Source organism: Rutidosis leptorrhynchoides, chromosome 9 (genome assembly GCF_046630445.1).
Source record: "Rutidosis leptorrhynchoides isolate AG116_Rl617_1_P2 chromosome 9, CSIRO_AGI_Rlap_v1, whole genome shotgun sequence".
Lineage (NCBI taxonomy): Eukaryota > Viridiplantae > Streptophyta > Magnoliopsida > Asterales > Asteraceae > Rutidosis > Rutidosis leptorrhynchoides.
In genome coordinates, this window is record NC_092341.1 from 62,794,778 (window position 1) to 62,809,475 (window position 14,698).

General features: G+C 33.9%; 4 protein-coding genes across 5 annotated transcripts; 2 read left to right on the top strand and 2 right to left on the bottom strand.

Annotated features, from left to right (window-relative positions):
• Positions 1-1,733: 1,733 nt before the first annotated feature.
• Positions 1,734-4,721, bottom strand: LOC139866959 (tRNase Z TRZ1-like). 2 transcript variants are annotated; one of them, XM_071855262.1, is made up of 10 exons: positions 4,671-4,721; positions 4,261-4,367; positions 3,890-4,166; positions 3,066-3,228; positions 2,906-2,976; positions 2,680-2,775; positions 2,442-2,555; positions 2,245-2,313; positions 2,076-2,150; positions 1,734-1,976 (listed from the first exon to the last, which is right to left on the bottom strand). In XM_071855262.1, the coding sequence occupies exons 3-10, from the start codon at positions 4,073-4,075 to the stop codon at positions 1,902-1,904; spliced, it is 849 nt and encodes a 282-aa protein (XP_071711363.1). In that variant the 5' UTR covers positions 4,076-4,166; positions 4,261-4,367; positions 4,671-4,721; the 3' UTR covers positions 1,734-1,901. The 2 variants fall into 2 exon arrangements, with proteins under 2 accessions (XP_071711363.1, XP_071711364.1); XM_071855263.1 differs by lacking the exon at positions 4,261-4,367.
• A 1,251-nt stretch (positions 4,722-5,972) lies between these two features.
• On the bottom strand, positions 5,973-6,386 carry LOC139868104 (uncharacterized). Its single transcript, XM_071856441.1, has one exon. The coding sequence runs from the start codon at positions 6,384-6,386 to the stop codon at positions 5,973-5,975; it is 414 nt and encodes a 137-aa protein (XP_071712542.1).
• A 1,152-nt stretch (positions 6,387-7,538) lies between these two features.
• Positions 7,539-8,981, top strand: LOC139868106 (pentatricopeptide repeat-containing protein At5g47360-like). The gene has a single exon (XM_071856442.1). The coding sequence runs from the start codon at positions 7,539-7,541 to the stop codon at positions 8,685-8,687; it is 1,149 nt and encodes a 382-aa protein (XP_071712543.1). The 3' UTR covers positions 8,688-8,981.
• Positions 8,982-11,398: 2,417 nt separating this feature from the next.
• LOC139868107 (uncharacterized) lies at positions 11,399-12,669 on the top strand. Its single transcript, XM_071856443.1, has 3 exons — positions 11,399-11,803; positions 11,951-12,072; positions 12,147-12,669. The coding sequence occupies exons 1-3, from the start codon at positions 11,399-11,401 to the stop codon at positions 12,667-12,669; spliced, it is 1,050 nt and encodes a 349-aa protein (XP_071712544.1).
• Positions 12,670-14,698: the final 2,029 nt, after the last annotated feature.

Genomic DNA, 14,698 nt, shown 5'->3' on the forward strand with positions numbered 1-14,698 from the left:
TAATGGTACTGTTGATGCTGGTGCGTTGCTGAAGCTGGTACGTTTTTCACCATATTTTCCAAAGCTACAACTCGGGCGCGAAGCTCGTTGGCTTCTGCTATTACTCCGGGATGATTGTCGGTCAGAACGAGGTGATGAAATAGGTTCAAAATTTTAGATATTATATAATCGTTGCGAGCTATTCTGGAATGAGAGTGAAGATGGGTACTAGGAAACTAGTATACGTACTCAATTTCTCCCCAACAAAAGCAATATCCGGCCTTGTACAAGTCATGACATACATCAAAAAACCAATTACCTGAGAATACTCAAATCACGATACACGTTGGTTAGGCATAAGCTTCTCACTTGGATCAACAGGTGTACTCACAGGAGTACAATCAAAGCAATTGAACTTTATCAACACCTTCTCAATATAATGAGATTGTGAAATCAAAGTTCCTTTGCTTTCACGCTTTATCCCATTACCAAGGATAACGTCACCCTCCCCATATCTTTCATGGAGAAATTTGATGGAAAAAATTCTTTTGTTAAATCAACCTGACTTTGGTCACTCCCAAAGATTAACATGTTATCAACATATAGACAAATTGTAACTCCTTTATTACATTCATCAAATTTGCGTAATTCATCTGGCGGTATGGACGGTAACGACTCACCAATCGACACGTGTATTTCTATACCGTTTGTCCCACCAATCGATGAATGTATATACTCGCTAATCATTCCGGCGGTACCGCTTAGCATTCTGGCAGTAGAGAAATACATGTGTCAATTGGTGAGTGGTTACCACCAATACCCCGGTCTGTATGTCTATTTCCGATATTAGCTTCTGACATTGTCTTATAGAGAAAATCTCATAAATATATGATTCTTTAATTGAAAAACGAATAAAGGATTAAGAAAGAAAAATAAATAAATTAAAAATTACTAATACAATTATAAAATCGCGGACGGGGAACGCGTAGAAAAAGAGGGTAAGAAAAGCGGCGGCAAACCATTACACGGTGATGGTGGTACCAGTTTTGGTGGCGGTGGCAGACCGATTTTCAAAAGAAAGAAGAAACCTAGGCATCTGATACCATGTAGAAAGATATAGAGATTTGGCAGGACGGTATAAAGACGACGACTCAAGGCGGCCGACTAGGTCTCGGGATCAGACCTAAACTCCGATTACCATGTAAGAGAGTAAAACCCGTAATCTATATTGCATTATTGGTTCGGTATTTATAAAGATACATAATGAAACCCTAACACTTAACCAAACCCTAATCTCTAAATCTACAATTGGGCTTGATCCAACTAACATAAACATATGGTCTAATACTTCCCCGCAGTCTGAACAGCGTCGCGAAAGTTCGGACGGGAAACAAAACGCTAAATACTAAAAGAAATAATTGTTTTTTTTTCTTATTTGTTGCATCGAAATTCGCTGATTTTGTTGCGTCGTGCTTGACTGCGTATCCTTTTCGTAACGTTTTTTTACGTCATGGCTTGCTTTGTTGTAGGATTGAGCAGAACTTTGGCAGATATCTCTGTCGACGATACAAACGTTCTTCAGAATATTTTTCTGACTACTCACTTGATTCATCTTGAAGAAAATAAGGAAAACTTAGAAATTTACCTAATACTCTAATAGAAAATGATAGTAACAAGTCATCATTTTGAACGCTGACTTTTCACTATACAAAGAAAGAAGCTAAATTTGTTCTATGATTGATAATTTACTCATAACACTATTCAAAGAAAACCACGAGTTCAAATTCTATTGTATGACAGAGTTATATACGAAGTATGAAGAAAGTAAAACAAAATTAGCTTAACTAGTAGGAAAAAAAACATAAGCAATGCAATTTCATCTCTTTTTCTTCCTTTGAACATATGAAAGTCTTATAAACCATCTAGAATCCCTCTTTTAGTGCGAAAACACGACCTGCCAAAGGTGGAGGCAATGCCGAAATAGCTTCTTCAATTACCTGATTCACACCAAACAAATATCACACGTCAGCTAAAACAAAACTGCTAGTAAATATATAACTGCTAGTAATAAATAAATAACTGCTTCAATTACATACGTCCAACTGATACCGAGCTGAAAAGTGTATCAACAGAATTGCTTTATTCTCAAATCTGTTTGCATAACTGATTATCTGTACATTATCAAAACAAGATACCACATATATGTTATGAACACTACAATGATGATGAGTGTTTATCATGTGCATATACAAGATAATATTTTACCTCAGACAAATGTGTGTGTCCATACTCTCTTGCATGCTCCACTGTCATCATATTCTCCACGTACGTGCTCTACACGAACCAAAGAATCATGCACTTTAAAGATTAAAATAAATGTGTACACGAAGGAGTTTGTAAAAAAACATGTTCTTGTTATCTAAAAATATTGAAGGCAATAATGAATAAGAGATGTTAGTTACCTCCATAATAAGAATCTTTGCTTTTAATACATCACCGTTATCATTGTCAATAATGAATTCGGATGTTGTATCTCCAGTAAAAGCTACTTCAGGTGATGTTGCCATACTTGTTATCTGCCAATTTACAAACACAAATATCTGAGTTTCTTCTTTTTCATTTTTTTTTTTATAATATATATATATTCAAATACAAACTGTATATAAAATACATATAAGAGCTTAAATTAGGAAGACAAACCTCAACACCTGAGAATTTCAACTTCTTAATTTCATCCCCTGGAAGACCAATATACTCGGGCTTAAGCTTTTGTTTCACAGAATAGACTACATAGCCCTGGAACACCAAAAAAAAAAAAAAAAAAAAAAAAAAAAAAAAAAAACTGGTATCACTGCAGTTTTTAAAATATTAATTCATATTTAGTTTTTTTTTTTAATATGTTGAGTGACGAATAAAGTCTACTAGCCTGACTTGGTATGCAGTGGTACGTCTTAAATGCTTTTACTTTTAGATCTTTTCTCAAGTAGAATTCTTCACCTGCAGATGTATTGATGTATCAACTTAATATTGAGTAGTTCATCAGCTTCTAAACTGAAAAAAAGAAAAAAAATACAAGAAAGTATTACCAATATCCAACCCGATCAATGTATGATTGAGCTCTGATTCGTCCATCGCCCTATGTGCTTCGAAAAGCTTTTCAACACTTTCTTTGATGATGGCTGGTACAATAATTGTTGGAGGAGACATTCTGTATAGACCACGAGTTGCAACATACATAGGCAATCCTCCCTAGAAAAAGGTTGCATCATGAGCATCTGGGGCCTTAAAACAAAACACTTCGGGCGTACATGTATCCTAAAAGGTCAACAAAAATCCTAAGTTTAAGAAAGCATTAGACTTTTTATATGTCCAATCTAGTGTCTAATATGCCAGCAATATAACTCAGTCTCCTAAACTTTTATATTCAAAGTGGTTCATATTATCGTTCTTCATACGATAAATTATTAATAAAGCTAATAACACCTCAAACACTAAATTGGTGATATGAAAAGACCTTAAATCTTGTCCCACGATTTGAAAAAATTCCCAAAATTCACAAATACAAATGCTATGTTTTGTTATGAGTCAAATGTAAGGTCACTGTAATATCGACAAACAATCGGTTTATGAAACAAACCATCACAAATTAGCCCAGTGGTTGGCCCTGAGTTCCTTGCAAGAGATCTCAGGTTCGATCCTGCCTAGGACGAATATTTTATGGTGGCCAGGGATGGGTTGGAAACATCCAGGGAGTAATTCTGTTGGGCTGCATACATCAGAGTATGGGGTCGGATTACTCGCCCTCGCGAGAAGCCCAAACAGGGAAAACCTTCTATCTTTAAAAATAGTAGCAATTCAGAAGATTATACCAAAAATCAACAATAGATATGAGGGAGGCAGAAAGGTTTACAATGTGATCCATGTGGCCATGAGAGATAAAAACGAATTGTTGAGAGATAGCTCGTTGTGGGCATTTTCCGATGTCGAAAGCCAAGTTGAGTGTCGGAAGAATTACACAAGTCTCGTGCCCTGCTATCGACAACCCTTCAATCGGGTACCCTTCGATAACCAAACCATGTTTCTTCTTTGTCTCCATTCCTACACAGATGCGGATTCTGAACACCAAATGGAGCAATGTGAACCTTTTGACACTTGATATATATTCCTGGTTCTAACAACAATCTCACCTGTATATATGCCAAACAAGGCGTAAGATTTAATTAATAATGTTCTTTCAAATCTTGTTATAGTTATCTAATGTGAAGTTTGGAATCAATATACGCAAGAAAGTAATTCTGAAGTTCGTTAATTGTTCGTTCCATACTGAGCTTCGTGTGAGGAAAAGTGTATATACTCCACAATAGAATATCCAGAATTTGTAAATACACCTAGACAACAAAATGCAATCCAATAAATCTTTGGAACCCACATAAAAAATGACCACCTTTTACATTGGCATTACATCGAACACCTGGTGTGCGATCACTGGATCGAGTGAACACTTGGCCAAATACTAGAACTAGGGAACAGTGCCTATGATATTGATGTTACAAATGAAGAAACTAAGTACTCCATCAATTAAATACATGTGTATTATTCAAATAACCAAAAGTGTTATCTTATACGGAGTATTGATTAACTGTAGCTAATAAAAGAGAAAGGTTTGGGGGGATAAAGATAGATATAGTTACCAGATTGCCGGAAGATGAAATAGGATACGGATTACAGCAACCTTTAGAGTAAGGCCGTCTACTGTATTCTACTCCCTCCGTATCAATTAAATACATAAGTTTCAAATTAGTTCTCTTCAATACATAAGAATATATACATACTCAGATTCAAAACATTTTTGTAATTGTTGATATTCTGAAGGTGAATGAGTGTATAACTTCAACTTTTTTTTTTTTTTTTTTTTTTTTTTTTTTGAAAAATGGAAATGGGAATGAACAGCACAAGTTTATCAAGTATAGGTAGAGAGGAAGAAATGAAGGAAAAAGACCAAAATACTCTCACATGACTTGGCTGGCACGTAACTGACACTTAACAGACTAAATTAACAAAATTCATAGTGACTAAAGTTGCAAAATTTGACAAATTACAGTGACTATTTGTGTATTAAGAATAATGCCTTAAAATTTTTTTTTTACCCATATAAAACTAACTTTATACATATACATGTAAGAGAAAAAAGATAGATAAAAAGTATGAGATAATTAGTCATTTTTTCTTAAACCGTGTTTTGTTGTCAGGGGACAATAGATTTGGAACGCATTGAGTAGTAAATTACCAATAAACATTCACATGGAAGAGTTTGATGTTTTTTGTCATTTCTTAATAATAGTGTCAAACAATCGCTAATTAGAGGGTGAATAAACGACATCTTTTCTATTTTAGGTTAAAGGAATGACTATCTACATCTCATCTCTTTCATACTTCGTAAGCACTGGATAGCCTATTGTTGTTGTATCTAGACTTGAAGACTTTGTAGGTTTTGTCATATTTCCTTTAATTGCATTTTTTATCTTGTTTTTGTAAGTTTTATTTGAGGTCTTTTTAGCCTTATTTGTATTAGTTAAAAATTCATGGATTTCTTTGCAATTTCAGTAACATTGAAGTGTTAGTACTATTTTTTTTTTTTTTTTTTTTTTTGAACGTAAAGCTTTGTATTAATAACGAAGCCTCCCTAGCAAGACGTTAGAAAATGAATTACAAAAGTTTTAGAAGCCACGAGTTCTAATTAAAAACTAAAGTACTTATATGAGAAAGCCACGTAAAAGAAAACAATTAATATTATTAAAAAATAAGACTTTGTTGAGCCAAGCTATTGTTGAAAATAACTTGGTTTCGGAATCGCCAAAACACCCACGTAATCACTGAGACAATCACCAATTTCTTCTTTTTGAGATCCTTGGAAGTGTTCTACGCCTGTTTCCAATCAAGCAATTGTGACCAAGCATCGAAATCAGGAAGATCTACATTGGTCCATCTTTTGATCATTGACCACACTTCTTAAACGTCTTGGCAACCAAAAAAAGATGTGAAGCAGTTTCAATTCCCACTCTACACACAGGACATATAATAGAATCTAAAACCACTCCTTCGGCCAAAAGATTCCACCTCGTAGGTAAGCAATTCAACACAAATCTCCATATAAACACATTGACTTTTCGAGGAATAAAAGTCAACCAGTTAATAGTCTTAGGAACCAAATGAATGCGAAACCGATCAATGATATTACGAGCTGAACGAACTCTATAAATCCCACCCGAAGTATGTTCCCAGTACCATGTATCTTGACGATCAATCAGTACAGTATTTTTGACAACCGAAACAAGTTGTTGCAATGCACACTCATTTCGACTACCCAAGATTCTGGTCCAATCCCAATGCCAAACTCCATTCTCCATATGTCAGAAATCATAACTTCTTTAAATGTACGCGGGACAACTAAGCGAAGACTGCCTCAGATTTTGCTTACTGTGATCCAGAAACTGATAAGTTCGAGTTTATCACAACTGAAAAAGAATGGTATGAAATTGTCGGGAGAGCCAAACTCAAATGCCAACGAATCGAGTTGTATTGTATTGGTATTTGGACCCGACAATTCTGCGTTCAACACAATAGTAGCGATTCGGGACACGCGAGTGACGACACGATCGGGTCGTATTGAACTTTTTTCTTGGTTATTTTTAGGAATTTGTAATGTTTTTGTTTTTATTTTTATTTTTAGGAATTGGGAATGTTTTTATTTTTGTTTTTAGGAATCGGTAATGTTTTTTTTTAGGAATTTGTAATGTTTTTTTTTTTTTTTTTTTTTTTTTGTATTATTAGGAATTTGTAATGTTTTTTTATTTAATAAAATGTTTATTTTAGGATTTTAAATGTTATATATAAGTAATAATAATATATAAGTTTAATATAAAAAAAATAGAAGTGAAACCAAGTAATAGGTACGTCATGGTTATTAGCAGTTTAGTGGTTGATTAGTGATGAGAAATAAGTTTCGACAAGCAATCAGTGGAAACAAAATACGTCACTTTATACACGACCACGGCACTTTAATAAATACGCCAATTCTAATATTCTTTATTTATTTTTATTTTTATTTTTCTAAAAAAAAGGATTACTATAAACAAGTTAGTTTCCGCTGTGTTCCCTTTTTTTTATTTGGGATCAAGGGATTCTGTTGCAGGCCGTCGATTCTTCAGAGGTAATATAAACTTTCATTTTTAAAATCTTCAGTTAAGTTAATGTCGATTTTTTTTGCATCTCGATTAATTTCACCTTCAATTCGAACCAAGAACCATACTTTTTCATTCACCACGATTGCAATTACAAACCCAGTAGAAAGATATTTGATGCATATACAAAATAACGAGCCAAACTTCGAAAAAACCCTAACAAGAATTGGGGCTAAATTAGATATATTAATTGTAAAGGAGGTAATCAAAAGATGCAGTTGTAGTTCTAATTCAAATTCTATCAATCAACGGTCTATATTAGGTCTTAGATTCTTCATATGGGCTGGGATTCAACGTGAGTATAGACATAGCTCATATATGTATAACATTGCTTGTAAGCTCTTTAGATTTGATCAAAACCCTAATGTGATTAAGGAAGTTATTGAGGCGTATAAGGATGATAATTGTGTTGTAGATGTTAAAAGTTTCAAAATTGTTTTGAATTTATGTAAGTTAGCTAGGTTAGAAAATGAGGGGTTATGGGTGTTGAAGAAAATGAATGAATTTGGTTGTAGACCCGATACAACTGCGTATAACTTTGTGATTCGGTTGTTTTGCGAAAAGGGTCGTGTGGATGAGGCTTTGGAGTTAATGAAGGAGATGGGTTCGGTTGATGTTTATCCTGATATGGTGACGGTTGTTTCAATGGTTAAAGGTTTTTGTGATTTGGGTAGGATTGAAGATGCTACTAGGTTATTTAAGGTTGAAAATAGACAAGGATGTTTAGTAAACGTAGTTGCGTATTCGGCTCTTCTTGACGGGGTTTGTCGGGTCGGGAATTTAGAAAAAGGGTTGGAGTTATTGAAAGAGATGGAAAACGAAGGCGGTGTTTGTGCACCGACAGTTGTTACATATACAACTATGATTCGTAACTTTTGTGAAAAGGGTAGGTCAATAAAGGCGTTGACTATTTTGGATCGAATGGAAGCGTGTGGATGTGCACCGAATAGGGTTACAATTAGTACTTTAATTAACGGTCTTTGTAAGGAGGATAAAGTGGACGAAGCTTATAAGTTGATTGATCGATTATTTACCAAAACGAGTGTTTCTCAAAGCGAGTGTTATAGCTCTCTTGTAGCGAGTTTATTGCGGGTTGATAAGTTTGAAGAAGCCGAAAAAGTGTTTAGGAAGATGTTGGTTAGTGGTTTGAAACCGGATGGAGTGGCTTGTAGCGAGTTTTTGAAGATGTTATGTTTGAAAGAACAACGTGTAGTTGATGCTTTTGTGTTATTTAATGAAATTAAGAATTTACGATTTGCGACTTCTATTGATTCGGAGATTTGTTCTATTATGATGGACGGGCTTTGTGCTAAACGCCATTTGTTGGAAGCTTCAATGCTTGCTAAGTTGATGGTTGAGAATGGTATCTTACTTAAAGCGCCTTATGTAAAGAATGTAGTTGAGTATTTAACGAACGCTGGAGAAACGGAACTTGTGTATCATATATATAAAGTGAATGGTGGTTAACCATGATGATACTTGTCCTACATTTTTGAGAACTCGAGGTGATTACTAGTAAGATGGGAAAATGGGCGGGTCATGGATCGATATGGGTACGGATAATATGGATAATTTTGTAAAGGTCAAATACGACTGTTGAAGTATACTCTTTTGCCAGGAAGATTTTAATGATATATTTGGGATGATGATTACATTGGCAAGCTTTTCGCATCATTTCGGGGTCAGGGACATAACTATAAGCAATTTTGCTATCCTTTTGAGTATTCTTGTATTGTTCTTAGGATTTTACTAATTGGTATGCAGAACTGGTTGTAGTTCAAATTTTTATATCTAGTTCAACATTTGGTATTATGATTCTAGGAATATGAGCATGATTTACATGTGATCCTTGTCCACCCCTAGTATCTTTGTATTTGATACTAAAATGCTCTTGATAATTGGTTCAATGATCACATATGTTGATATCCTTATCTTTCACTCTAGAGAGCTGCAAAACATATGAAGACTGAACTGCAAAACATATGTTTTTTTTTTTTAACAACAGTACGGGATCACCCAGGGGACTTAACCACCCACGTATTCATCTCTCACAGTTGCATATTCCGCCCCCAACTGCTGCCCAGGAGGAAACTCGGCCCAGTCCAAGGGCATGGGCGGTAAAACCTCCTCCCCACTACCCCCGCAACGCGATGTGCGAAAGGCACCTTTGGGTGGAATTCAAGGGTAAAGGGGCAACCTTGTGTGCAATGTTGCACCACAGGAGTCAAACTCTCGACCTCTCGCTAAGAGAAGCAGACCACTACCACATAAGCTACAACACAAGTGAAAGGAATAAACAAGTTTACAAATAACAAACCTGGCAAAAAATATAATATGAACTATAAAAATTCAAGAAAACTATACCAACAATCCTATTAGGAAAACTAGTAAGGGTAAATGGCGACAAAGGTACTTAAGCCTTGCCAAAAATTTCATTTAGAGCAACTCAGCATCAGCTTTAAGGTGCCCAAATATTTTCCATCAAGTGTGTGTTTGGTAAAAGTAGCTAAAGCTTATGGCTAGAGCCGTTAATTTAAGCTTACTTTTTGAAGTTGAAGCTTATTATCTTTGTATAAGTATTTGACAAAGTAGTTAGAACTTACAGATATAAAATGATTTCAAAGGACACTAAAATATGATAAACAAATATATGAAGGGTAATTATGTAAATTCTATTTCATAAGTTGTGAGTTTATTTTATAAGCTAGTCGAACTAGCTCTTGTTAAGCTCCCATAAACTCTAGCTTGTATGCCAAATACACCCCGAAGGGAACTTTTTAAACTTTTTTTTTTCGGAAAAACAAAAACTTTATAGCAAAATCTTTTTCTCGAAAAGAGAACAAAACCCGAACTAAAACTAATTAAACCCGAGTTTCACCATCAAACGACATACAAACTAAAGACATGGAAATAAACTAAAATAAACAAACAAATAACGATGAAGACATCTTCTAACTAACAACACCAAACCCCACTAACCGACAACGTCATCCTCAACTCTAATTTTGGGAAACGGTAAAGGAACCACATCACCGACGTTGTTGGTGTCGATTTCATTGCCCGCAATAGTCTTGAACGAAAAATTCTAATCGTTTCCGGTCCCATCCCCGGTGATAGTTGCCCGCACTAGCCTTTAACCTTCTGAAATATCGTGACACTAAAAAATTACTCTCTCCGTCCTAATTTAATAGGTTTGTTTCCTTTGAAATGTCTTAATTTAATAATCCATTCCCAAAAATAAATAAAAATTATAAGTTAAAGTGCTTTTATACCCTTGCTTTATAAATTTAAGACCAAAATATAGATAATAAGTAAAACAGGAAAGTGAACAAAAAATTCAGTGTAGCATGATAATGACATTTCTTGTATTTTGTCCGGAAACTATTAAATTTTAATTGCTAACGAGGGAGTAACTATTAAACCAATGCGAGACTGTAGATGTCTATTCTTTAAATTTGGAAAAAGAGGTTTTACCATCTGAAGCATTACGTAATTATAATTATAATTATAATTATAATTATAATTATAATTATAGATTGGCACAATTGAATACACAACCCGCAAATATTCATTGTCTAATCTAATTGTATTGTGTAGTAGTGACTAGTGAGTATAAATAGCCATTGTGAGTTTTCTTTCTACTTACTGATTAAATTTATATCATGGGTATATACTACCCTTGTAAATCTCGAGCACCACACTGTCGTGAACATGAGTTGTAACTTTGTTCATAAGTAATAATATATCGCATTTCCAAAAAAAAAAAAAATTATATTTACAATTATAATTCTAAATTCTAACTTTATAGACGCAGTCAACATCAGTCAAAGGTGTGCAGAAGTCAATGTCATTAGCAAAATGTCAAGATAAATAATGTTTGGGTCCAAAAATGTAAATATGTTATCTATAAGGGTCCAGGCAGTAAATATCTAATCTTTTCTGTTATATCACTATGATTAGGTCGTTAGACAGTTACACACAAGAAATTAGGGTTTTGTTCACAATAGAGAGTCAATTACATTTTTCACTGTAATCACAAAATTGTTAATGAAATGGTGATCACAGTTGTTCGAATTGCAAAGTTCTCATGGTATCAGAGCATGAACTGTGCAATTTCTAGTTTCTAATTGATTTTTTTCCTAATTTTTGTTCAAATTGCTTCCGCGTATTGAATAATCATGGATAATACTCAATTGTTTCGCAATCCGTTGTTCTTGCATCCATCGGATGGTCCTGGTTCATTGTCAATCAAGGAGAAGTTGATCGGAGCTCAAAATTACCGGTCATGGAGGAGGTCCATTGAAATTGCTTTGTCAACAAAGAGAAAGTTTGGATTTGTTACAGGCACTATTACTCGATCTGCTGTTGATGTTAATGAAGCAGAACAATGGGACACCTGCAACAATATGGTAATAAGCTGGATTGAGAGCTCAGTTTCTGATTCAATTGTTAAGTCTATAATGTTTGTAGGAACAGCTAGTGAAATTTGGAAACAACTTGAGAAAAGGTTTGTTCTAAGTAATGGTTCTAGAAAGTATAAGTTGTACAAAGAAATGTATGCTAGTGAACAACTAGGTTCAACAGTAAGTGAGTATTTTACTAAGATGAAATGTTTTTGGGAAGAAATTGATTCAATGAATGAATTGCCAAGACTAGCTAATGTTACTCCCGAAATTGTTGCTTTCTTGAATGCACTCAATCTGCAAAAAGAATAGCAACGATTGTTTCAGTTCTTGAATGGCTTAGATGAGCACTTCAGTGCATTGAGAAGTCAATTGCTTCTTATGAGCCCTCTTCCTAGTGTTGAGATGGCATGCTCTATGCTACAACAGGAAGAATCACAGAGAGAAATGTTTACTAATTCAAGTTCTCATGTTGTTGAAACAACTGCTTTGTATAGTAAGGCTGGCTTTGGTGGCAAACTAGTTTTGGTGGTGCTAGTGATAAGTTTGGTGGTACTAGTGACAAGCTGAGTGATAAATGTGCTACTTGTGGTAATAAAGGGCATTCACCAGACAAGTGTTGGGAAAGGATAGGTTATCCTCCATGGCACTACAAAAGCAGGTTCAATGGTAAACAGTCTTCAAACAACAAAGTCAAACCTGCAGGTATTTTCAATGCAACAAAGAAGACTGCTGCTAATGTTCAAGGGAGTAGTGTTGTATTTACTTCTGAACAGTTTGAACAGCTTCTAAAGTGTTTGCCTCAGTTGTCTCAATCTGGTACACAAGCAGATGATTTTAGTGATGAGATTGATCATCATTTTGCAGGTATTACTACTAAAACATCATTATGTGGTAATCAATGCACTCAATGGATACTAGATACAGGAGCCACTGATCATATGACACCTGTTACTAACAAGTTAAAAGATTTGAAAATTCTTATGTTTAAAACACAAATAAGATTGCCTAATGGCAATACATCTGTTATATCACACATTGGGTAAGCAAAATTAGATAATCAACTGGAACTTAATGATGTTCATGTTGTACCTTCTTTCAAGTTCAGCTTGTTGTCTGTACCAAAATTGACTAAGGATAAACCCTATGTGGTAATATTCTTTTCTCAATTTTGTGTAATTTAGGACCTGACAACCAAGAAAGTGATAGGACTAGGTGAAAGGAAAGAAGATCTGTACTGAAGCGACCCGTCCTAATCCATAAGGACGAATACATTATATTTGGTAACATTGCGAGGTGTTTGACCTCTATATGATAAATTTTACAAACATTGCATTCATTTTTAAAAGACAAACTTTCATTACAACGAAAGTTGATAGGCATGCATGCTATCTCCTAATATATCCAAACTATGAATGACATATTATCAATCTTGATGAACTCAACGACTCGAATGCAACGTATTTTGAAATATGTCATGAATGACTCCAAGTAATATCTCTAGAATGAGCTAATGCACAGCGGAAGATTTCTTTCATACCTGAGAAAAAACATGCTTTAAAGTGTCAACCAAAAGGTTGGTGAGTTCATTAGTTTATCATAATCAATCATTTCCATAATTTTAATAGACCACAAGATTTTCATTACCATTTCTCATAAATAAACGTCCCATGCATAGAGACAAAAATAATCATTCATATGGATTGAACACCTGGTAACCGACATTAACAAGATGCATATAGAATATCCTCATCATTCCGGGATACCCATCGGACATGATAATTTCGAAGTACTAAAGCATTTCAAATTCTAGAATGGGGCTTGTTGGGCCCGATAGATCTATCTTTAGGATTCGCATCAATTAGGGGGTCTGTTCCCTAATTCTTAGGCTACCAAGCTAAAAGGGGCATATTCGGCTTCGATCCATTCAACCATATAATGTAGTTTTAATTACTTGTGTCTATTTCGTAAAACAGTTATAAAAATAGCTCATGTATTCTCAGTCCCAAAAATATATATTGCAAAAGCATTTAAAAAGGGAGCAAATAAAACTCACCATACTGTATTTCGTAGTAAAAATACATATAACGTCATTGAACAAGTATAGGGTTGGCCTCGGATTCACGAACCTATATCATTTGTATATTTATTAATACACATAATCGTAATCGAACAAATTTAGTTATTATATCTTAATTTATATATTATATATTTAATTTGTGTATATATTCAAAATGATTTAATATCTATATAGTTATATTAATATATCCATATTTATTTATATACATTATTGTTTAGTGTTATATTTAAAATCAATAGTCTGTTATATGTACGTATTTAAATAAATAATCTTAGTAAGTTTGATTTATATAGTTATATGAAATATTAATATAATTATAGTATATGTAATAAGTATCTTTTATGTACAAAATATGTATGTGTTTAAAAAGGTAGTTTTTGATAATAATAATAATAATAATGATGTACTAATAATAATATCAATAATAATAATAATATTAATAAAAGTAATAATAATTAATAGGAATTCTACCTCAAAAAGGATATGGCTTAAAATAATGCCCTAGTCCGGGCTCGAACCCGCAACCTCCCGCTAACCCGTTAAACTCCAAGACCACTTCTCCATTTCCGATTTTCTATTATTATTAGGATTTTAATTCCTTTAATCTTAATTTTATGTTTTCATTATATCATCCTAGTCACCATTAACATTATCATTTACTGTAATCATCCATTATCATCATCTAAATCGTGTTCACCATGTGATTATCATCATTCACGATCTTACATCCTCATCATTCATAGTACGTAATCTAACCATAAATCATCATCGTCTTCTCTAAAAATCATAATCATACGATCATCTTTATCTTATATCATCATCACTATCATAATATTCATCATTAACTTTTCTATTATTATGATCATATTTATCATCTAACTTAAATGACCCGACCTTCATAATCGTAATCATAAGCAAAATTATAATTTTTCATTGTTTCTAAGTTGATTCAAAACGAAACCCGTTATCTATCCTCATAACCATTATCAGATTAT

Bases quoted from the DNA above. Each gene is read 5' to 3' on its own strand.
- LOC139868104 (XM_071856441.1), bottom strand. From the start codon at position 6,386: ATGGAGAATGGAGTTTGGCATTGGGATTGGACCAGAATCTTGGGTAGT.
- LOC139868106 (XM_071856442.1), top strand. From the start codon at position 7,539: ATGTATAACATTGCTTGTAAGCTCTTTAGATTTGATCAAAACCCTAAT.
- LOC139866959 (XM_071855263.1), bottom strand. From the start codon at position 4,075: ATGGAGACAAAGAAGAAACATGGTTTGGTTATCGAAGGGTACCCGATT. The intron at 2,977-3,065 runs GTAATACTTTCT...ATACATCTGCAG, and splicing joins ATTGATCGGGTTGGATATTG to GTGAAGAATTCTACTTGAGA. The intron at 2,776-2,905 runs GCTAGTAGACTT...TTGGTGTTCCAG, and splicing joins ACCACTGCATACCAAGTCAG to GGCTATGTAGTCTATTCTGT.
- LOC139868107 (XM_071856443.1), top strand. From the start codon at position 11,399: ATGGATAATACTCAATTGTTTCGCAATCCGTTGTTCTTGCATCCATCG. The intron at 11,804-11,950 runs GTAAGTGAGTAT...CGATTGTTTCAG, and splicing joins GTGAACAACTAGGTTCAACA to TTCTTGAATGGCTTAGATGA. The intron at 12,073-12,146 runs GTTTACTAATTC...GTGGCAAACTAG, and splicing joins GAAGAATCACAGAGAGAAAT to TTTTGGTGGTGCTAGTGATA.